General features: G+C 43.8%; 1 protein-coding gene across 3 annotated transcripts in view; it reads left to right on the top strand.

Annotated features, from left to right (window-relative positions):
• The window catches only part of LOC132897196 (cadherin-like protein 26), a 229,213-nt gene that overhangs the window by 189,159 nt on the left and 17,450 nt on the right, over positions 1 to 22,604 (top strand). The window contains exons 14-18 of one of the 3 annotated variants that reach the window (XM_060938630.1): positions 59 to 100; positions 9,507 to 9,572; positions 10,508 to 10,573; positions 10,840 to 10,881; positions 10,988 to 11,050. In XM_060938630.1, coding sequence (XP_060794613.1) covers positions 59 to 100; positions 9,507 to 9,572; positions 10,508 to 10,573; positions 10,840 to 10,881; positions 10,988 to 11,050 — 279 coding nt within the window. Of the gene's footprint in view, positions 1 to 58; positions 101 to 9,506; positions 9,573 to 10,507; positions 10,574 to 10,839; positions 10,882 to 10,987; positions 11,051 to 22,604 lie in introns of those variants that run through there. The other 2 variants (XM_060938631.1, XR_009656266.1) reach the window with 2 other exon arrangements.

The following is a 22,604-nucleotide window of genomic DNA, read 5'->3' as shown; positions in this document are numbered from 1 at the left end:
GATGAATGATTGAATTGCTCTACTAACTTAACATGACATTATATTCTTCTTCTTTTAGCCTGATCAATTCATCCAATTCATCCAGACTGAACCAATACAGGTGTGTACTGCATATTTTGCATTTTTAAATAAATTTGCATACTATATTTTCAGATTATATTTGAATTTACATTTGTATTTTAGGCGGCATGGTGGTGTAGTGGTTAGCGCTGTTGCCTCACAGCAAGAAGGTCCGGGTTTGAGCCCTGTGGCTGGCATGGGCCTTTCTGTGTGGAGTTTGCATGTTCTCCCCATGTCCGTGTGGGTTTCCTCTGGGTGCTCCAGTTTCCCCCACAGTCCAAAGACATGCAGGTTAGGTTAACTGGTGACTCTAAATTGACCGTAGGTGTGAATGTGAGTGTGAATGGTTGTCTGTGTCTATGTGTCAGCCCTGTGATGACCTGGTGACTTGTCCAGGGTGAACCCCGCCTTTCACCTGTAGTCAGCTGGGATAGGCTCCAGCTTGCCTGCGACCCTGTAGAACAGGATAAAGTGGCTAGAGATAATGAGATGAGATTTGTATTTTAACATGCCCTTCCACAATGCACAATATTCTATCCAAACCCAACCTATTTTAATTCTAATACAACTTGTTTTTTCCTCATCATCCTGGACAATCAGTGTACCATCTGTTATTTCTTACACAATTTAATGCCTTATTAACAACACAAATCCTTTGCTAATCCTGTTAGATAAGGATTGAGAGAATTCCTCTCAATTTCACACACTTTTTCATTGAGGAGGCTTGTAATTCAGCTACAGTTTGTTGCATATTTTGGTTTTTCATTTGATGCCACAAGTTTTATATAGCATTGAGGTTAGATGATTTTGGTGGCCTGTCAAAGAGACCCAGTGTTCTACCATACTCATCAAACAACTTGCACAAAGATTTGGCTGTGTGCCCTGTAGAAAAGTATCCTACAGTTGTCATCCTGGAATGTAGGATGCTGTCAATGTTGTTTTGCTTGGAAATGAAGTACAAAAGGTAACCTTAAATTCCCAAAGAAACAAAACAACCCAACTATCTGGTTTTCTGCTGAGTTCCATGCATGCATGTGCGCAATTTATTGACATTGTGAAAGAAAGCACTGATTGTGCTGGAGGTTACTCATGGTTTTTTTTGTACAGAGTTTATCTTTTTCCACTCTATGGTACCCTTCATTATGCTAAACTTCCCTACATTTTCAAAAGTAAAGGTTCCAAACTGTTGTTGGGGTGGTGCCATCAAAGTGATATATTTTGTACTTTTAGTATGTATGTTTTTCTTGGGAAGGTGCATGGGGTGTACCATAACTTTAATTGGCTTGTAAAGCTTTAAAGATACACCAGTGGTCTTTAAGGTCTAATTGTGTTCCTTAAATTATTTAAGGTGTACTATATTCATATTTCCAGGTGAAACATCCATACAGTACGAAAGATATACCCTTAATCATACCATCCCAGTGACAGGGTTGTGTATAGTTTGGTAACTTTATTTCTCAGAGTTTATTACCTTATGTCCTATTCCACAAATTACCCTACCTATAACTTCTCTGCCTTAAATCTCTGCTGCATCCTCCAAACTTTATCTTACCCTATCTCCCTGTCCCATATTCTTCTTTCCCCTAACTTTACCCACTACTAATCTGTCTTATTCCACACATTATCTTTACCTTCCCTTCCCTCCTGTACTGTATCCTACCAAACTTTACCATGCACTTCTTTACAATACCATATTCTGTCTTTTTCTATACATTAGTCTACCTTTACCTTCCCTAACCTACTCGACTTTATCCTACAAAACCTTACTTTACCTTCTATATCCTATTTTACACTACTCTACTCTGTCCAATTCAACACATTATACCTTCATTCATGCTAAGCTACACTATTGTATCATATCAAACCTTAGTCTGTTTGCTCCAGTATTATATTCTGTTTTTACCCTACCCTATTATTTCTTATTTCACACATTACCCTCCCTTTACCTTCTCTCCCCTACTTGACTCTACTAGATGCTATCAAAACTTGTCCTAGTCCCTCCTGAACCATACAATTCTCTGCTTTTTTGTCATTTTCTTGGCTGCTGTCAGTCCCGCAAAGATGACTCGCTTTTTGAGTTTAGAAATATTGAGGATTGACAAATTATTTAGAATCAACACACATATAGTTACAGGCACTGTATCATCTATCAAATCAGATAATTTGGAAGCAACATTGCCCCAAAATTGTCTGACAGGAGGACAGTCCCAGAACATGTGAATAAATGTGCCCTGGGCTTTCAATGAGCACAGATTACAACATGTCTCATTAATAGTTTTCATGTGATGGAGTTTAAAAGGGGTGAGGTATGTTCTGTGTAAGAAATTAAAGTGAATTTGCTGATGATCTGGATTACGAGATGCCTCATGAATGCTGGACCACATCGCATCCCAATCAAAATCCTGAGCTAGGTCTGGGCAATCTCTCCTCCAGATCCTCTCCACAGGGAGTGAAACAAGGTCTGTTACCTGCAAAAAATGGTACAGTTTGGATACCATACCCTTAGCTCTGTTTTGTTTAGTGAATAAATCTCAGAGTGGGTGGGTAGGTAAAGGACATTGCCAGGGCACGCCATGTGCTCTAAGCACTGACCTTAGCTGTAAATAAAAGAAAAAAGTGGAACCTGGCAGATCAAATGCATCCTAAATATCAGCAAAAGAGAGTAATCCAAAATCATTATAAATGTCTTTTATATCGTGAACACCCCTCTGCTCCCACTGGGGAGCACAGATAGGTCTCCCCCCAATTAGAAGTGCCTTGTTATTGAATATTGGAGAAAAGGTGTGCCACTTGCAGGAAAGATGACAGTGTTTTTCAACTAATCTCCACACCAGCATAAGATGAGAGATAATGGGACCAAAGCATAGTTGACACTGTTTTTTTAGAAATGTTACTAAAGAGAACATCTTGAAGTGTCCATGGCTGAACTATATTGCTCCCTAGCATATGCCAAGAGACAGAAGAATGAGAATCGAACCAGGAGAGCAGGGGCCTGAGCACGAACAACCAAGAATAAAGTTCAAAATTAGGGACAGCCAGGCCGCCATCCTCCCTCGTTCTCTGAAGAATAGACAATTTCAGACGCAGCCGCTTCCGGTTCCAAATGAATTTGGAGGTTGCAGATTGGAGCTTGCTCCAGTAATCAGATGGAGGGGGAAGAGGAACCATAGAGCTTACGAAATTGATCCAGGGCAGAATATTCATTTTTACAATAGAGATATGGGCTCAAATAGACATAGGGAGGTCAATCCACCAGTCCATGTCCCTCAAGATCTTATTCAGTACAAATGAGTAGTTATGCGGAATACTCTGGAGTGAAATACTTTTTAGGTCTATTTTCGTATTATTGGGAGTACATACGTTGAGTTGCTACCACAATCACATCAATCGGTTGTGTTTTGAGAAAATTTGTTTTTTTGTGATTTCAACTGGAAAGCGCTAACACAGCAGTGGCCAGGGTATGTCTTTTTGCCGATACAAAACGCTAGTTTTAAAACCACCGCAAAGCTCAAAACAACATGACAGTTCTGTGGAAGTGAGTAGAGGCTTTCTACAAACAAAACGAAGTGTCCCTGGCTCTGTAAGTGCACTGACAGTGTGTGTAGAAGAGTAAAGCCAGTGACCTTACCTGTACTTGGTCTTCCTCAGACGCCATCTTCAGGGGACAGTCCATAAAAGTCGAGTGCCGAGTGCAGCGGGATGGAAATGCACTAGCGGGATGGGCTCTGCACTCGGCTTTTACGGACTGTCCCCTGAAGATGGCATCTGAGGAAGACCAAGTACAGGTAAGGTCACTGGCTTTATATTTACTCTTCTACACACTCTGTCCGTGCACTTAGAGAGCCAGGGACACTTCGTTTTGTTTGTAGGAACCCACTTCCACAGAACTGTCATGTTGTTTTGAGCTTTGCAATGGTTTTAAAACTAGCATTTTGTATCAGCAAAAAAACATGTCCTGGCCACTGCCATGTTAGCGCTTTCCGGTTGAAATCACAAAAAACGAATTTTCTCAAAACACAACCGATTGATGTGATTGTGGTAGCAACTCAACGTATGTACTCCCAATAATACGAAAATAGACCTAAAAAGCATTTCACTCTGGAGTATTCCTTTAATAATCTGATTTAAAGAAGAAAATATTTCGATTCCTAAATATTTAAAAAGTGTTGTACTATGGGAATATTGACCGGAAAGACAGATGTTTTCGCAGTGTCATTTAGATGTAAGAGAGCAGATTTGGACCAGTTAATTTTAAAACCTGACATATTACCAAACTCCTCACAGATGGTCAAAAGGTGTGGTACCGACTGAGCACGATTTTCCTAAAACATCGTCCGCATATAGCGACAGCTGGTGTTGGGTGTTATAAACAGAGATGGGGGAGATCAAATCGGACTGACTAATTGCTTGAGCTAGTGGCTTCAAGGAGAGCATAAATAGTGCAGGGCTTAGCGGACAGCCCTGGCGTGAGGACCTGGAGACGGAGAAGCGGGAGGGGTACATTTGACCAGTAAGTACCTGTGCTGAGGGGTTTGAGTATAGTGTCTTAATCATACTAATAAAAGTGTTACCGAAACCCATTGCTTCTAAAACAGACCATAAATATGACCATTCTAATCAGTCAAAGGCTTTCATAGCATCAAGTGAAAGTACAGACATGAGTGTTTTATTATCTGTTGCAGTGTCAATAATGTGAAGTAGGCATCTAACATTATCTGCTGCAAGCCGCAACTTTATGAAGCCTGTCTGATCAGGATTGACTAACGATGGCATGTGGTGCTCAAGGCAGCAAGCAAGGAGTTTTGCAAAAAATTTTAAGTCAGAATTTAGGAGGCTGAGAGGGTGGTAGCTAGAGCAGTCAGTAGGATCCTTATCTTTTTTCAACAGCAAAGAGATAAGGGCCGTGTTAACGTCCCTTGAGAATCTGCCTTTTTCAATTGAAAAAACAATCATATCCAAAAGAAATGGGCCCAGCTGCTCCCAGAAAATAACATAGAATTCAGGAGGGATCCCATCAATCCCTGGTGATTTACCTCTCTGCATAGCCTTTGCTGCTTCCCACACCTCTTCCAACAAGATCGGCTTATCTAAGTCAGTAGAACCTGTACTTGATAGCTGGGGAAAATGTAATCGACTTAAAAATTTATCACATAGATTTTTGTCTAGGTGGCATGGTGGTGTAGTGGTTAGCGCTGTCGCCTCACAGCAAGAAGGTCTGGGTTTGAGCCCTGTGGCCGGTGAGGGTCTTTCTGTGCGGAGTTTGCATGTTCTCCCCGTGTTCGCATGGGTTTCCTCCGGGTGCTCCGGTTTCCCCCACAATCCAAAGACATGCAGGTTAGGTTAACTGGTGACTCTAAATTGAGCGTAGGTGTGAATGTGAGTGTGAATGGTTGTCTGTGTCTATGTGTCAGCCCTGTGATGACCTGGCGACTTGTCCAGGGTGTACCCCGCCTTTCGCCCGTAGTCAGCTGGGATAGGCTCCAGCTCGCCTGCGATCCTGTAGAACAGGATAAAGCGGCTAGAGATAATGAGATTTTTGTCTAAGAACACCTCTGATTTATATAATTCAGAGTAAAATGTTTGAAATATACCATTTATCTGTTTAGGGTCAGTGCTAATATTGCCACCTGCCGACTTAATAGCTGGGATGTCTGTAAAGTGGTCACTGGTCCTAATTCTCATGGCCAGGAGATGGCTAGGTCTGGCACCATGAAAGTAATACTTTTGTCTGGTCCTGTGAATTTGAAATTCTGACTGTTGCTTCAAAATGTTGTTGATTTCCTTCTTAACTAGTGCACGCTGTAGGGCAACTTGCTCTGTAAAATTAGTTTGCAAAATATAATCCAACCTGGAAAATTCTGCCTCAAGATTTTGTAACTGAAGAGATCTAGATTAGAGCTAAATAGTATTGTGTTACTCCTAATGAAGCCTTTTATAGCATCCCAAAGGATTCTGGGGTCATCTATAGAACCGACATTAAAAACAACAAATTCTCTGAATCCTTTAATAAACATGAATATATGCTTCGTTTTTTAATAACGATGTATTAAAGTGCCATCTGGCTGCACATTTAGATAGACGGCCCAGAGTTGCTGAACAGAAGACGCCTTTTTGGTCTGACAGAGCTATCGGGAGTAAAACAGCAGTATTAATAGTGTGAAAGAGCTGAGGGGAAGCAAAAATGAAGTCTATTCTAGAAAAAGATTTATGTCGGCCAGAGAAAAAAGTATAGTCTTTAATGGAGGGGTTTATTAATCGCCACATATCCACAAGCCCCAAATTACTGGCCCAAGATTTTAGAGCGTCCGTGGCCATAACCTGCCCCCCTGAGGAGGTTGTGCTCGACTTATCAAGAACTGGATCCCACACTGCATTGAAGTCTGCACCTACAATGAAGGAATATTCTGTTAATTCTAACATCTTTGATGTAATTAAATTGTAGAAATTGCTGTTGTAATCATTAGGTGCATATGCTGATATAAGAGCTATTTTCTTTGCATTAAATTCTATTCTAGCAATCACAAGCCTACCCATGTCATCTGCCCAGGATGTTATAATTCTTACTGGAAGACTGCGTCTAGCAACAATGGCCACACCTTTAGTTGTCATGTCAGCAGAGGAGAATGCAACAGTATGAAAGAATCTATTAGCAAGACAACCAGCGTCAGCTGTCAACAAATGCGTCTCTTGCAACAATGCTATGTCAATATTCTTTCTCTTCAACAAACCAAGAGTGCTAGCACGTTTGTGAGGAGCATTCAATCTGCCACAGTTCCACAATAAAATGTTAAGTTCACCCATAATCTAAAAGAAATGTTCTGAATGTGGTCAAAGAAAAAATGTTGCTTTAGCCCTCTTTCTGGAATAACTCTAACACAAGTGCACCCAGAGTAAAGTCCCTCATTACACAACACAAACGAGATGTGGACAAAACATATAAAACATGTAAAAGAAGAAAGAGAACATGAACATATAAACATAATGTAAACTGTTAAGTAGATCTGTGATCATATTGGATATGGTGCAGCCAGGGGGAAACAGCAGCCCAGCACTATAACAATAATATTGATTGTAGCTTGGGTAAAATAACTTGGTGAAGCTGAGGCATCGTACATAACATGTTATTGTATGAAGGTCTTGTATTTTAACTTTCAAGCCTTCCATATAGCCTACAGAATAACATTAGGTACCACCATGCCCACAAAATACAAATTTGACTGAACATAGTGCAAAAATTGGGTTATTTATGAACTCAGATAGGCCAACTGCCATAATAAAACAAAATAATAACCCATAAGCATAGTTATATCAGACTCATTGGCAGCTTACCAACTGAAGAGCATCAGGTGGCTAGTAAAGCAGTGACTTAATGTCAGTCCTCAGTGTTCAGTGACAGCAGGATGTCTGTCCTGTGAAGTGGTGTGAGAAAAACAAAGCAACAGCCTACACGTACCAAGTCTTAAATTCGCCAGGGAGTCGGTCCACTAGGCATCAAACAAGGGCAGAGTTTTGCCACAGAAATGGCCGATGTGAATCTGAGGTCAAGGCGAGGAAGCGCCGCCATCCCACGCCGAAGTCTCCGGGCATGGAGCCGGCACTGACGCCAGAAAATCCTCCGCCTCTTTGGGTGAGTTGAAGGCTTTGTACTGAGCACCATATTTAACTTTCAGAGTGGCTGGATAAAGTAAAAAGAAGTCCAGACCTTTAGCTCGAGCTGCATCCATAGCCTGGTGAAAACATTGGTGTCGTTTGACGGTGAAGTTGCTGAAATCTGGAGAAAAGCGAATCCTCCGACCTTCAATGGAGAGAGGGTCTTTCCTGGCAGCATGCAGAATGGCCTGGCGGGTCAAGTAGCGAAGCATGTTGAAAATCGGTGCGGTTAGCTCCTCAGTTGAGGGCGTTGTCATTATAAATTCGGTGCGCTCTCATAATCTCAATCTGGATGTCACTGAGAGTGGGGAACCATCTAGGTAGAGAGTGTAAAAGAAACTGAGTAGCATTGGGCCCCTCTTCAAGGCCAGTGATGCAGATATTACACCTTCTGTTCCTGTCCTCCATGTCAGCTAACTTGAGCTCCATAGCCTGAAGAGCCTTGTTAGGTTTTCTTCACCTCTTGCCCTCACCATCTCGAGATCAGTCCCCCCATGTCACCCAGATGTCTGGGGATGAGTCGCGAAAGAAAGACAGGAACCCCATGAGTTCGCAATCTTTATTCACAAGTCCCCCATGAGACGAGAGAATACAGGAGATTTTATATGTGTGTTATCTGTGGATGAAGTGACATCACTGTTTGATATCTGTCTATGTGTGTGTGTGTGTGTGTCTGTGTGGATATGCAGCTGTGGGTGTGTGTGGGTGTGTCTATGCTATGTGTGTGCATCGTAGGATGTCAGACTATGGTGTGATGGTATGATGACGTAGGTCAGTAAACCTTGGACTGAGCAAAACACATCTTAATTCCATCAATATGTATGTGTGTGAGTGAAACCTTGGATCAATCATGAGCAAAATGTCCTGTATACATTTCATATCAGCAGATGTTCTTAACGACAATTTTTAAACAAAGACATGTTTAGTCTAGCAAAGAAGTGTCTTCTCCCCTGGACGAAGGTCACACAGTAACTTGGTCAAGTTACACAGGAATAGTTTAGAATCACTGTTATAGTATATGTAATAGTTTAAAATAATAAAGGATCTTAAAAATCTCTAAAGTATTAAAATCATAAAGTCTTAACACTAAAACTATAAAACTAACTTAAGTGATCACTTAATGCAGCTTTAAATCTACATTAAATCCAACATTCAATCACTTCAACCTCAAACTCAACACCGGTTAAATCCAACAAGCCTGGTCGTGTCTGTTCAATGTACTGGAGTTGCTTACAATGGTGGTTTTCAGTGTATTTACGTCAGATCTAATGGTGCCAAGGCCGGCCGCCAGCGTGGCTAGCTCAGCCCGGATAGCACTTAGCTTCTCGTCGTTGTCTTTCCCCACCTGTTGAATCTGGGAGAGGCGCAGTTCAAGATAGTCACGCTGCATCTGCAATACGGACTCAGCAATGGCATCAATATCTTGACGGTTGCTTTTGGATTTTATAGACATCGTTGTTATCTATCTTTAGACAACACAATAGGCCAGTATGGAAACCTGTAGCTCCACAAAAATCAACAATTTGGGGATGCTGGGCTGGGAGCTGAAAACCTACGCTGCCATCTTGTCCAGCCAATCACGTGACTCCTCCTACCCTACTCTATTCTGTCTTATTCTACAAATTAACTTCCCTTTACCTACCATTATCCTCCCAACCCTACTCTACTTTGTCATCAAACCTTACCTTAACCTATTCCCTCCTGTACTCTATCCCTCTTTACCCTACTTTACCATAGCCAACCTTTTCTACCATCATTCAACCAACTGCATCCTCCTTTCTTCTTTCCCCTTTTAGTTTGATCCACAGTTTCAACACAGCACCACCAACCATCTTGGCAACCTGAAGACAGGAACTATTCAGGTATGTATTACATATCTGCTTTCTATACAGAAAGATGTACAGATGGTCCACATATTACAGGACACATGAAAAATAGTTGTTGTTCTGCTCATCATGGTCATTAAATAAATGCTTTTGACCACTATTTCAAATGCTATTTATTGATGTCTTTCCGATAAACCTAAATGCAGATGGCACTTTCACTGTTCATATTGAAACACCAGTTGAGCACTACTTGTGACTGAAGCTCCTGCATCTAGGACCCAATAATTAGTCCTCTTTCAATATCACTTAAATCTTTCCCTGTTCCATCTTGATCCAAAACTGTGGTCAACTGGGTCTGCTTACCATTTTATGCTCGGAGGGTAACAGCTTCACTGAGGTTTTTTAGATTAGATTAGATTAGATTAGATTAGATTAGATTAGATTAGATTAGATTAGATTAGATTAGATTAGATTAGATTAGATTAGATTAGATTAGATTAGATTAGATTAGATAAAACCTTATTGATCCCTTTGGGAGGGTTCCCTCAGGGAAATTAAGATTCCAGCAGCATCATTACAGATAAATAGAGAAAAGAAATAGAGAAAACTTCTAGATAAATTAAAATAAATTAAGTATTTACATATACAAATATAAAAAGAATAAGATATGGAGATGAGATGAAGGGGGAGGGGGGAAGGAGAGGAAAAAAAGGTGGGGAGAAGGGGGGGCGGCGGCAGGAGACATATTGCACTTTATATTGCACATTGTCCGGTATTGCTTATTGTTAGGCTAGGCTACTGCTCCTTCCCACCCTCTGTCCTCCTGTTACCCTACCCCCCCCCCCAGAGAGTATAGGAGTTGTTTTTCCATTCATTTTCAATGTTTCCATTACTTGGTCACCTATCTGTATGTATTTAAACATAATACAGCTACAATCTCTCTAAATGGTTTCATGATGTTCCCTTTACAGCTTACACAGGTCCCTAGTGGATTTGGTGATACAATTGACTCAAGGAACACCTATGCAAAGTCAGCAGTGAGTTTCAAAAATACTAATGATGATCCATCATTTGTCAAATAGAATTGGTTACTGGCAAAAATAACTTGAAAATTATAGTGTGTCATTTGTTTGTGATGTTTTGAACAATTTGAGATTACAGGCTGTCTGTCTCTCAAATACATTTTTAGTCTTCTGTGGTATTATGATGCCCCCCCCAAAGAAAGTTTGAAAGAAATTGTGATGTTCATTATATCACCTGTGTTTCATGTTTATTAAATCACCTGTGTTTTGTGTGTCATCAGAAATGGACTAGAAACAGGAATAGTATATATAACACCACTAGGGTAAATTGATTTGCATACAAAACAAGCTTACACATATCATTTAAAAATGGCATACAGTAGTTAATATTTTTGCATATTCTGATTCTCATGTATTTGCACTTTCCAGAGTGGATTATCGAGATCCTTTAGCTTATTGTCAGAACAGAACATAGAAGAACAGCTTGAAAGGGTAAGGTCTCACTCTCTTTTATGTATACATGCACACCTGTCCTTTATTGAAGCTACAGTGATCAGAAATTCTGGGAAGAGCAGCTCTGAGAGTAAATCTGCAAATTGCAGTTTATACAAGCATGTTTCCAAAAAAATTCAGGAAAAATGGAATATGAAGATTTGCAGTTGGCAAATCATTGAGATGGTGGCACAGTGGTGTAGTGGTTAGCTCTGTCACCTCACAGCAAGAAGGTCCAGGTTCGAGCCCCGTGGCCGGCGAGGGCCTTTCTGTGCGGAGTTTGCATGTTTTCCCCGTGTCCGTGTGGGTTTCCTCCAGGTGCTCTGGTTTCCCCCACAGTCCAAAGACATGCAGGTTAGGTTAATTGGTGACTCTAATAATAATACATCTGTTTTGTATAGCGCTTTTCATGGTACTCAAAGACGCACATAAATACACACATATACACACACAAACACACACAGTCACAGACAACAGATAAATAGGAAGGTGATCTGCAGGAAGGTGACGTGTCAAGTGTCATATGCAGTCTTGAACAGGTGGGTTTTAAGATGGTGCTTGAAGGAAAATAGTGTATCAGAGTTACAGATGGCCAGGGGGAGGGAGTTCCAGAGGGTGGGGGCAGCGATGGCGAAGGCTCTGTCTCCGAGGGTCCAGTACTTGGACGTGGTGATGGACTCTAAATTGACCATAGGTGTGAATGTGAGTGTAAATGGTTGTCTGTGTCTATGTTTCGGCCCTGCGATGACCTGGCGACTTGTCCAGGGTGAACCCCACCTTTTGCCCGTAGTCAGCTGGGATAGGCTCCAGCTTGCCTGCGACCCTGTAGAACAGGATAAAGTGGCTACAGATAATGAGATGAGAAATCATCAAGATGCAATATTTCTGTTAAGGGTGGTGAGATGTGGTGAGTTAGGATCCAATAGCAGAACACAAACCAGAAAATTCAATGAATAAAAAATTATTTAATTAAAGTCCAAAAAGAGTCAATAAACAAAAATAATCCAGACAACAATGATGTTGACAAAGTGCTAATATGAAAAAACATGAAAAATAGCTCTGACAAAAAACTGGAGAGAAAAAAACCTAGTGCAAAAAACATGAAAAACTGACAAAACGTGAGTGCAAAGAACTGTGACTAAGACTAGGCAAAACAGAGAGTAGAAATCCAGGAAGCAAAAAAAAAAAAATAGCACGGAGATGACATGAGAAACAGACAAGACATTCTGGCAAAGTCCCCCTTCTGAGAACAGCCTATTTATACACAGCAGAGCAGACCAGGAAGTGAATGCTGGCAAGATGGAAGTCCCGTCCCGGATCCAGATTGTGCTGAACTGGGAGATAGTAAATCTCCGTAGTGGAAGTCCAGGGTGGGTCATGACAATTTCATTGAAAATTATATATATATAAAATTTTCAATGAAATTGTCATGATCCACCCCGGACTTCCACTCCGGAGATTTACTATATATATATACACAGCATATATATATATATATATATATATATATATATAAAATCTCCTTCTCACCCCCGGCGGGGGGGGGTGGTATCCATGTCATCCTCAAGCTCGGGTCCTCTACCAGAGGCCTGGGAGTTTGAGGGTTCTGCGCAGTATCTTCGATGTTCCTAGGACTGCGCTCTTCTGGACTGAGGCTTCAGATGTTGTTCCTGGGATTTGCTGGAGCCACTCTCCCAGTTTGGGGGTTACTGCCCCAAGTGCCCCCACTACCACGGGGACCACGCAACCCTTGACCTTCCACATCCGTTCCAGCTGCTCTTTCAACCCTTGATACTTCTCAAGTTTCTCATGTTCCTTCTTCCTGATGTTGGCGTCAGCTGGGATCACCACATCTATCACCACCACCCACCCTCTTCTGCTCTTTGTCCACCACCACTATGTCCGGTTGGTTAGCCAGGATCTGTTTGTCAGTCTGGAAGCTGAAGTCCCACAGAACCTTGGCCCTGTTGTTCTCAGCCACCTTCTGTGGTATGGCCCATTGGGACTTGGGTACTTCTATTCCATACTGGTTGCAGATGTTCCTGTATACTATCCCAGCCACTTGGTTGTGCCTCTCCATGTACGCTGATCCAGCTAGCATCTTACACCCTGCTACTATGTGCTGGACTGTTTAAGGGGCTTCTTTGCACAGTCTGCATCTTGGGTCTGATCTACTCTGGTAGATCCTGGCCTCTATGGCTCTTGTGCTTATGGCCTGTTCTTGTGCTGCCATGATTAGTGCCTCTGTACTGTCTGTCAGTCCTGCATTATCCAGCCACTGGTAGGATTTCTTGATATCAGCCACTTCCTCTATCTGACGGTGGTACATGCCATGTAGGGGTTTGTCTCTCCAGGTTGTCTGTTCCTTCTCCTCCTCTGCACTCTCATCAGGGTTCTGCTGCCTGAGACATTCACTTAGCAGTTCATCCTTTGGGGCCATCTTTCTGATGTATTCTCGGATTTTCGATGTTTCATCCTGGACCGTGGTCTTGATGCTCACTAGCCCTAGGCCTCCCTCTTTCCACTTAGTGTATAGTCTCAGGGTGCTGGACTTGGGGTGGAACCCTTCATGCATGGTGAGGAGCTTTCTAGTATTGATATCTGTGGCTTCTATCTCCTGCTTTGGCCAGTTTATGATACCAGTGGGGTATCTGATGACTGGTAGTGCATACATGTTGATGGCTCGGAACTTGTTCTTACCATTCAGCTGACTTTTCAGGACCTGCCTTACTCTCTGGAGGTATTTGGCTGTGGTTGACTTCCTTGTGGCCTCTTCATGGTTTCCATTAGCCTGTGGGATGCCAAGGTACTTGTAGCTGTCTTGGATATCACCTATGTTGCCCTCTGGTAGGTCAATCCCCTCAGTCCAGATCATCTTGCCTCTCTTTGAGACCATCCGGCCACACTTGTCCAATCTGAATGACATCCCTATGTCATCGCTGTAGATCCGGGTGGTGTGGATCAGTGAGTCTATTTCTCACTCGTTCCTGGCATACAGCTTGATGCCATCCATGTAGAGCAGGTGGCTGATTGTTGCCCCACTACGGAATCGGTACCCATAGCCACTTTTCGTGATGATCCGACTGAGGGGGTTCAGGCCTATGCAGAATAGCAGTGGTGATAGCGCATCTCCTTGGTATATGCCGCACTTGATGTTGACTTGGGCAATGGGTTTTGAGTTGGCCTCTAGGGTTGTCTTCCACATTTCCATTGAGTTCTGGATGAAGGTCCTTAGGTTCCTGTTGATCTTATACAGTTCCAGACATTCCAGTATCCATGTGTGTGGCATTTAGTTGTAGGCTTTCTTGTAGTCAATCCAGGCAGTGCACAGGTTGGTCTGTCTCTTCTTACAGTCTCGGGCGACTGTTCTATCGACCAGTAGCTGGTGCTTGGCTCCTCTGGTGTTACTGCCAATTCCTTTCTGTGCCTCGCTCATGTATTGAGCCACATGCTTACTCATTTTTGCCGCAATGATGCCTGACAGGGCCTTCCATCTTGTACAGAGACAGGTAATTGGCCGGTAGTTGGATGGGATGGGTCCCTTCTGGGGGTCCTTCATGATTAGGACTGTCCTGCCTTGGGTTAGCCATTCTGGGTGGGTCCCATCCCTCAGCAGCTGGTTCATCTGTGCTGCTAGGCATTCATGGAGTGCAGTTAGCTTCTTCAGCTAGTACGTATGGATCATATCTTCATCTTTGATACTCTTTCTTGGACGTCTGCCATTGAGATGGTTACTGGTTCTTGTTCTGGGACTGGTTGCTGTGGTTAGCTCTTAGGTCCACTAACCATTGGGCATTGGTGTTGTGTGATGCCTTTCTTTCCCATATGTCTTTCCAGTATTTTTCCACCTCAGCTCTTGGTGGGTCTGACCGGTTGTTCCCCTGTGGAGGGAACAGCTTGTTTATTCTTCTGGCCTTCCTTGGTGCATCTCTTCAACTGGGTGACCAGAGCTGTTAGTCGCTGTTTGGCATTTTCGAGTGCCTCTGGTATGGAGAGTGAGTTGTACTTCCTGGGTGCCCCTTTATTCACCATGTTCCCTTTCTGTAGTTCAGCTATCTGGCTAACTTCTCTCCATGCTGCCTTTATCTTGGCCTCTAATTGTCTCTTCCATGGTGGATACTGTTTGTTATGTCCCGAGCCCACCTTGCGTCCAAGCTGGACTGTGTATCAGCTTGTTGGTCTCAGTGATGGTTCTTGTGGAGATTGTCTTCAGAGCAGCATTCACATCTACTAGTAGAATCTTCTGAAGGTACTTGGCAACTCAGCTTCGGTATTGGGTCACATCTTCCTTCTCAGTTGGGGCTTGGTACCCAATCTCTGGTTGTGGGGATGATGATGACATGGCTCCTGGGTCCCCCTTGCCGTAGCCCCTTGTTGTATTTCATTAGTAGATTTCGATTACGGATGTTGGAACACTGGGCATTCCAGCAATCCGTATTTTCTGTCCTCGTCCATCGATGTCTTGTTCCAGTAGCCCATTTCTCATCATAGCCCTGGTTCCCTAGCAACTGACGCAGACCTTGTTGACCCGGGCAACGTCTGAGCCGGTATGACTCTATCAGTTATGTCTTCACTCATTCCTGAGGTAGGCTGATATATCATGAGGGGTCTTGCCTAAGGACCCTTACTGGATGATGTTTTGCCCCGACTGGGATTCGAACCCCGATCTCCATCGTAGTCAGTGAGCATTACCACTGTACTATCCAGCTGATATATATGCTCATTTGGAATTTAATCCCAGCAAAACATTTCAAAAAGTTGGGAGGGGGCAACAAAAGACTGTAAAAGTGATGTAATCCTAAAACAAACAAAAAACAAACAAATTACATTAATGGTCAAAGGAGATGGGAATGGATAGGACATGTATTAAGGAAAGAGCTCACAGATGATCGCAAGATAGCACTAATTTGGGCACCACCGGGAAAAAAAATCAAGAGGAAGGCCAAAAGATACATGGAGGAGAATGGTCAAAAAGGAGAAGAATAATTTTGGCTGGAAGAGTTGGGGCAAGGCAACAGTAGCTGCAAAGGACAGAAAGGAATGGAAGATTTTTGGAAATCAAGTCAAGTCAAGTTTATTTGTATAGTACTTTTAATAGAATAGAATGTCTTTATTGTCACTATACACATGTACAATGAGATTAAAGCATCTCCAATAACAGTGCAAAACAGTGTGTAGAGAGAGAGGAAGAAAAAAAAGGGGGGATGTAAGGAGGGTAAGGTGCACAGTCCTGATGTGTATGTGTTGTGTTACACATTATGGAGTGAGGTATTGCTCATTGCACATTATAAATTATTGCACAAGAGAGTCACATTATAAAATAAAATATTAAACATTATGAAGTATTGCAAGGTAAGGTAAGGTGCACAGACTTGAGGTGTATGTGTTGTGTGTAAGGTGCACAGTCCTGAGGTGAATGTGTTGTGTTACACATTATGGAGTGTGGTATTGCACATTATAAAAGTATTGCACAGAGAGAGTCACCTTATAAAGTACTGCACATTTTAAATTATTGCACAAAGAGAGTCACATAGTAAAATAAATAGACTGTAAAGTCAGAGCATATCCGAGTTCAGGGCGGTTATGGCTTTTGGAAAGAAGCTGTTTTTGAATTGATTTGTCTTTGTCCTGATGCACCTGTAGCACCTCCCTGAGGGCAACAGGTCGAACAGATCAAAGCCAGGGTGGGAGCTGTCCTTGATAATGTTCTTAGCTCTGCTAAGGCAGCAGGAGGTGTAAATGTCCATCAGGGAGGGGAGAGGGCAGCCAATGATCTTCTGTGCTGCCTTAACTACCCTCTGGAGCCTCTCCCTGTCTACAGCAGTGCAGCTGCCATACCATACTGTAATACAGTACGTCAGCAGGCTCTCGATGGATGAGCGGTAGAAGGTCAGCAGCAGGTTGGAGTTTAGGTTGTGCTTCCTGAGGACTCTCAGGAAGTGTAGCCACTGCTGAGCCTTCTTAATGACTGCCAAATTGTTTACTGACCAGGAGATGTTGGCGGAGATGAGGACGCAGAGAAATCGGAAGGTGTGGACCCTCTCTACATACTCGTTGTTGATGTAGGGGGGGGCTAGGTCGGTGCTGTGCTTCCTGAAGTCAACAATGAGCTATTTGGTTTTCTTGGTGTTCAGAGCAAGGTTATTTTCTGAACACCAGGCTGCCAACTTCAGGACATCCTCTCTGTAGGCTGCCTCATCTCCCTTTGTGATGAGTCCGACCACTGTGGTGTCGTCAGCAAACTTGACAATAAGGTTGTTGTTGTTGTTGTGGGTCAGACTACAGTCATGGGTGTAGAGGCAGTACAGGAGGGGGCTCAGCACACAGCCCTGTGGAGAGCCGGTGCTCAACGTGCGGGTGGAGGAGAAGTGGGGGCCAAGTCTCACAGTCTGGGGCCGGTTGGTAAGAAAGTCCTTTATCCAGGCACATGTGAGAGGGGGGATGCCAAGAGTGTCCAGTTTACTGATAAGGATGTCCAGGATTATTGTGTTGAAAGCAGAACTGTAATCCACAAAGAGTATGCAGACGTAGCTCTGCTGCTGCTCCAGGTGGTTCAGTACAGAGCGGAGAGCTACGGCGATGATGTCCTCTGTGGATCTGTTCATGTGATATATGAACTGGTAGGGGTCAAAGTCTGGGGGGAGGTGGTCCTTGATGTGCTGAAGAACTAGTCTCTCGAAGCACTTCATGATTACCGGAGTGAGGACCACAGGACGGTAATCATTCAGGCTGGTGACAGGAGACTTCTTCAGCACCAGGGTTATTGTGGCTGATTTTAGGCAGGGCGGGATGACTGCCTGAGCCAGGGAGAGGTTAAAGATCCTGGTGAAGGTAGGGGCAAGCTGGTGGGCACATGCTCTGAGCACCTTACCAGGTACTCCATCTGGGCCAGCAGCTTTCTTGGGGTTCACTGCCAGGAGCACCCATCTGACATCGTGCTCCTGTACAGTGAATGGGGTGCTGTACGAATTCTGTGGTGGTGGGGGCAGGGCTGGAGCAGATGAGTGCTGCTGAGATGTTTCAAAGCGAGCAAAGAAGCAATTTAGCTCCTCTGCCAGTGGCACACTCCAGTCTCCTGTTGACACATCACAGTCTCTGAAGTTCGTGATGTCTTGTATGCCCTGCCACACCTCCCAAATGTTGTTGCTGAACAGGTGGGACTCTATATGCAGCCTATGGTCTGCCTTGGCTTTTTTAATTTCTCTTTTTAGATCAGCTCGAGCGGCACTGTACAGAGCTCTCTCACCTGACCTGAAGGCAGCGTCTTTTTTTTCTTTTTTCTGTGTTTGATGTTTGTTTGAGTGTTTTTGTCCACCGGTCATGGTGTAGCTCCGGACACAGTTTTGGGCGTCAGTTCCCTCCAGGCCTTGGTTCACTGTGGGTGATGCCTGTGCTCCCAGCTATGGACTGGAGTGAGCTCATTGCTCATTTTAACATCATGGTTGTCCAGCGCTCTGTGCTTTAATGCTTGGCGTGATGTTCCAAGCGATGTTGCTCGGTGGCATTGTGGCAGCTGTGCAGGCAGTTTGGGTCATACCAGCGCTCTGCATGGTGGTGCTTCTGTGCTCACTTTGTGGATCCATGTCATGGTCTTTGAGCAATGTTGCTGGTGACGTCAGGGTGGCTGTGCTGGAGTTGTGGGATTTGTTTTTGTGTACATTTTGGTGGGACTGTGGCCGCTACATCACTGGAATGATATCCTGACCTCTATTTGGTGGACTTTTTTTCTGCTTATTATTGTAAAGCGACCTTGGGTTTTGAGAAAGGCGCTATATAAATTGAACATATTATTATTATTATTATTATTATTATTATACATATTGCACTGAGTACAAGCAAGGACTCCAGCAACTAACTATGACAGCATAACTAAAAGGGGAGAGCCAGAAGGTAACACAGGCATGAGGGAGCCCCGGGATATAAAGCAGCCAGCCACTACACCATCAACAAACTTGAGTGAGCAAGTGAGTGGGGACTGACAGCATCCATACATCCCAGTTTACCAAAACACTCTGTCTGAGGACCCTGCAGATCTACATCTTTACCTCATAAACACCATTAACAAAAGGCTTGACTAAACAGATATGTTTCAGCCGAGACTTAAATGCTGACACTGTGTCTGATTCCCGAACACTACTTGGAAGGCTGTTCCATAACTGTTGGGCTTTGTAAGAAAAGGCTCTGCCCCCTGATGTAGCCTTCACTATACAAGGTACCAGCCGATAGCCTGCACCTTTTGATCTAAGTAGGCATGGCAGGTCATAGAGGAGCAGAAGTTCACTCAGGTACTGTGGTGCGAGACCATTCAGTGCTTTAAAGGTCAATAATAGTACTTTATAATCAATACAAAATTTGATTGGGAGCCAGTGCAGTGTGGATAAGACAGGGGTGATGTGGTTATATTATCTAGTGCTAGTAAGGACTCTTGCTGCTGCATTTTGAACTAACTGGAGCTTGTTTATGCACTTATTGGAACATCCAGACAGTAAGGCATTGCAATAATCCAACCTGGAGGTAACGAAAGCATGAACTAGTTTTTCCGCGTCATGTAGTGACATTAAATTTCTTTTCTTAGCAATATTTTTGAGATGAAAGAAAGCTATCCAGGTAATGTTATCAAGGTGAGTTTCAAATGAAAGACTGGGGTCAATAATCACTCGGAGGTCTTTTACTGCTGCACGTGAAGAAACAGAAGGGCCATCCAGAGTTACTGTGTAATCAGAAAACTTACTTCTAGCTGCATGTGGTCCTAGTACAAGTACTTCAGTCTTGTCAGAGTTAAGCAGAAGGAAATTAATAAGCATCCAGTGTCTAATGTCCTTCACACATTCCTCAATTCTATCAAGCTGGTGTCTCTCATCAGGTTTTGCAGAAACATACAACTGTGTGTCATCAGTATAACAGTGGAAACTAATACAATGTTTAGGAATAATATCACCCAGAGGTAGCATATATAAAGAAAAAGCAGTGGACCCAAGACAGAACCTTGTGGAACACCAAACTTTACCTCAGTACGTCTAGAAATATCACCATTTATATCAACATACTGATAGCGATCAGTTAAATAAGACCTGAGCCAGGAGAGGGCCATTCCTTTAACTCCCACAACATTTCCTAGTCTCTCCAGAAGAATGGAATGATCAATGGTATCAAATGCTGCACTAAGGTCAAGCAACACAGTAGACGCCAACAGTAGGTCATTTACCACTTTAACCAAAGCTGTCTCTGTGCTATGATTAGGTCTAAATCCTGACTGATACATTTCATGGATGTTATTCCTATGTAATTATGAGTATAACTGCTGTGCCACAGCTTTTTAAGGAAATGCCTTAAGCGACACTGTTGACATAATAGGAACTTGATGATGATGATGCCGATGACAATGACATTATCATCATATCATCATACAGACAGAAGCTAAAGCTTAGCAAGCCTGTTGTGAGGACATCAAGGAAGTGGAGCACGGAGGCTGTGGAGGACCTTCAGGTGTGTCTGGACTCAATAGACTGGGACGTTTTCAGGACTGCCACAGACACTTTAGATGAGTACACAGAGGCAACTTCATACATCAGCTTCTCTGAGGGCAACTGTATACCAACTCACACCAGGGTGAGTTATAACAATGACAAGCCCTGGTTCACAGCTGGACTCAGACAGCTGAGATGGCAGAATGAGGAGGCATTCAAGAGTGGAGACAGGGACAGGTTTAAAGAGTCCAAGTACAGGTTTAGCAAGGTGGTGAGAGATGCTAAACAGCTGTATGCTGAGAAACTACAACACCAGTTCTCAACTAACGACTCTGTATCTGTCTGGAGAGGGCTAAGGCAAATCACAAATTACAAACCCAAACACCCCCACTGTCAGCAACCTTCACCTTGCAAATGACCTTAACACCTTCTACTGCCATTTTGAAAAACAATGGGACAGCCCTGATACTGCCCCCCACAATCACCACTCACCCCAACACCCCCACCCCCACCTCTCTTCAGGAACCTGCTCCTCCTCATCTCTGTCCACAACAAAGGCCTCCTCCACCTCCTCCCCCACTGTGCCTCTCACCATTCAGGAGAGGGATGTTAATAGACTTTTCAAGAGACAGAATCACTGTAAATCAGCTGAATCTGACTCTGTCTCTCCATCCACCCTAAGAAACTGCACCGACCAGTTGTCTCCAACGTTCACAGATATTTCAAAATCTCACTGGAGATATGCCACATGCCAGCCTGTTTCAAGTCCTCTGCCATCATACCCATCTGCAAAAAAGCAAGGGCCACAGGACTAAGGCTACGTTTACACTAGACCGTATCTGTCTCGTTTTCTTCGCGGATGCACTGTCCGTTTACATTAACCCCCCTGAAAAAGCGGGGAAACGGGAATCCGCCAGCGTCCACGTATTCAATCTAGATCGTATCAGCTCCGGTGCAGTGTAAACATTGAGAATACGCGAATACGCTGTGCTGAGCTCTAGCTGGCGTCTCATTGGACAACGTCACTGTGACATCCACCTTCCTGATTCGCTGGCGTTGGTCATGTGACGCGACTGCTGAAAAACGGCGCAGACTTCCGCCTTGTATCACCTTTCATTAAAGAGTATAAAAGTATGAAAATACTGCAAATACTGATGCAAATACTGCCCATTGTGTAGTTATGATTGTCTTTAGGCTTGCCATCCTTCCACTTGCAAGTAATAAGTGATATGCGCTGGGATCTCACACACAGCGGCTTAGTCCCGAATCGTGGCTTGTTCACTTCACTCGCGCGCTCTGTGAGCTGCGCAGGGCCGGAGTGCGCACCCTCCAGAGGGCACTCGCTGTTCAGGGCGGAGTGATTTGGAGCGCAGGATGCCTGCGGAGCCGAGCGTATCCGCGTATTGGTGTTGCTGTGTGCACGGCTAACGGTTTTAGTGTAAACGCGAATCGTTTTAAGAACGTTAATCTGATGATCCGCTGATTCGACGTAATGTAAACGTAGCCTAAGTGACTACAGACCCATCACCCTCTCCTCTGTGGTGATGAAGTCCTTTGAGTGCCTTGTTCTCTCCCACCTCAAAGCCATTACAGACCCCCTTCTGGATCCCCTGCAGTTTGCTGACAGAGTCAGCAGGTCTGTGAATGATGCTCTCAACACAGCCCTCCACTTTATCCTCCAGAACCTGGATTCCCCATGAACTTACACCAGGATCCTGTGTGTGGACTTCAGCTCTGTGTTCAATACCATCATTCCAGCTCTGCTGCAGGACAAGCTGTCCCAGCTTAATGTCTCTGACCCCACCTGCAGGTGGATAACTGACTTCCTGACTGACAGGAAGCAGCAATTGAGGTTGGAGAAGCAACACTCAGAAAATCAGCACTGGATCCCCCCAAGGCTGTGTTCTTTCTCCTTTGCTCTTTTCCCTGTATACAAACAGCTGCACCTCCACTCACCAGTCCATCAAGCTGTGGAAGTTCATGGATGACACCACCCTCATTAGACTCATCTCTGGTGAGGATGAGTCCACCTACAGGTGGAAGATCAACCATCTGGTGACCTGGTGCAGCCAAAACAATCTGGAGCT

Source organism: Neoarius graeffei, chromosome 13, assembly GCF_027579695.1.
Source record: "Neoarius graeffei isolate fNeoGra1 chromosome 13, fNeoGra1.pri, whole genome shotgun sequence".
NCBI classification, from domain to species: Eukaryota; Metazoa; Chordata; class Actinopteri; order Siluriformes; family Ariidae; genus Neoarius; species Neoarius graeffei.
Note: the sequence above shows the minus strand (reverse complement) of the source record. Positions and strands in the feature narration are given on the sequence as shown.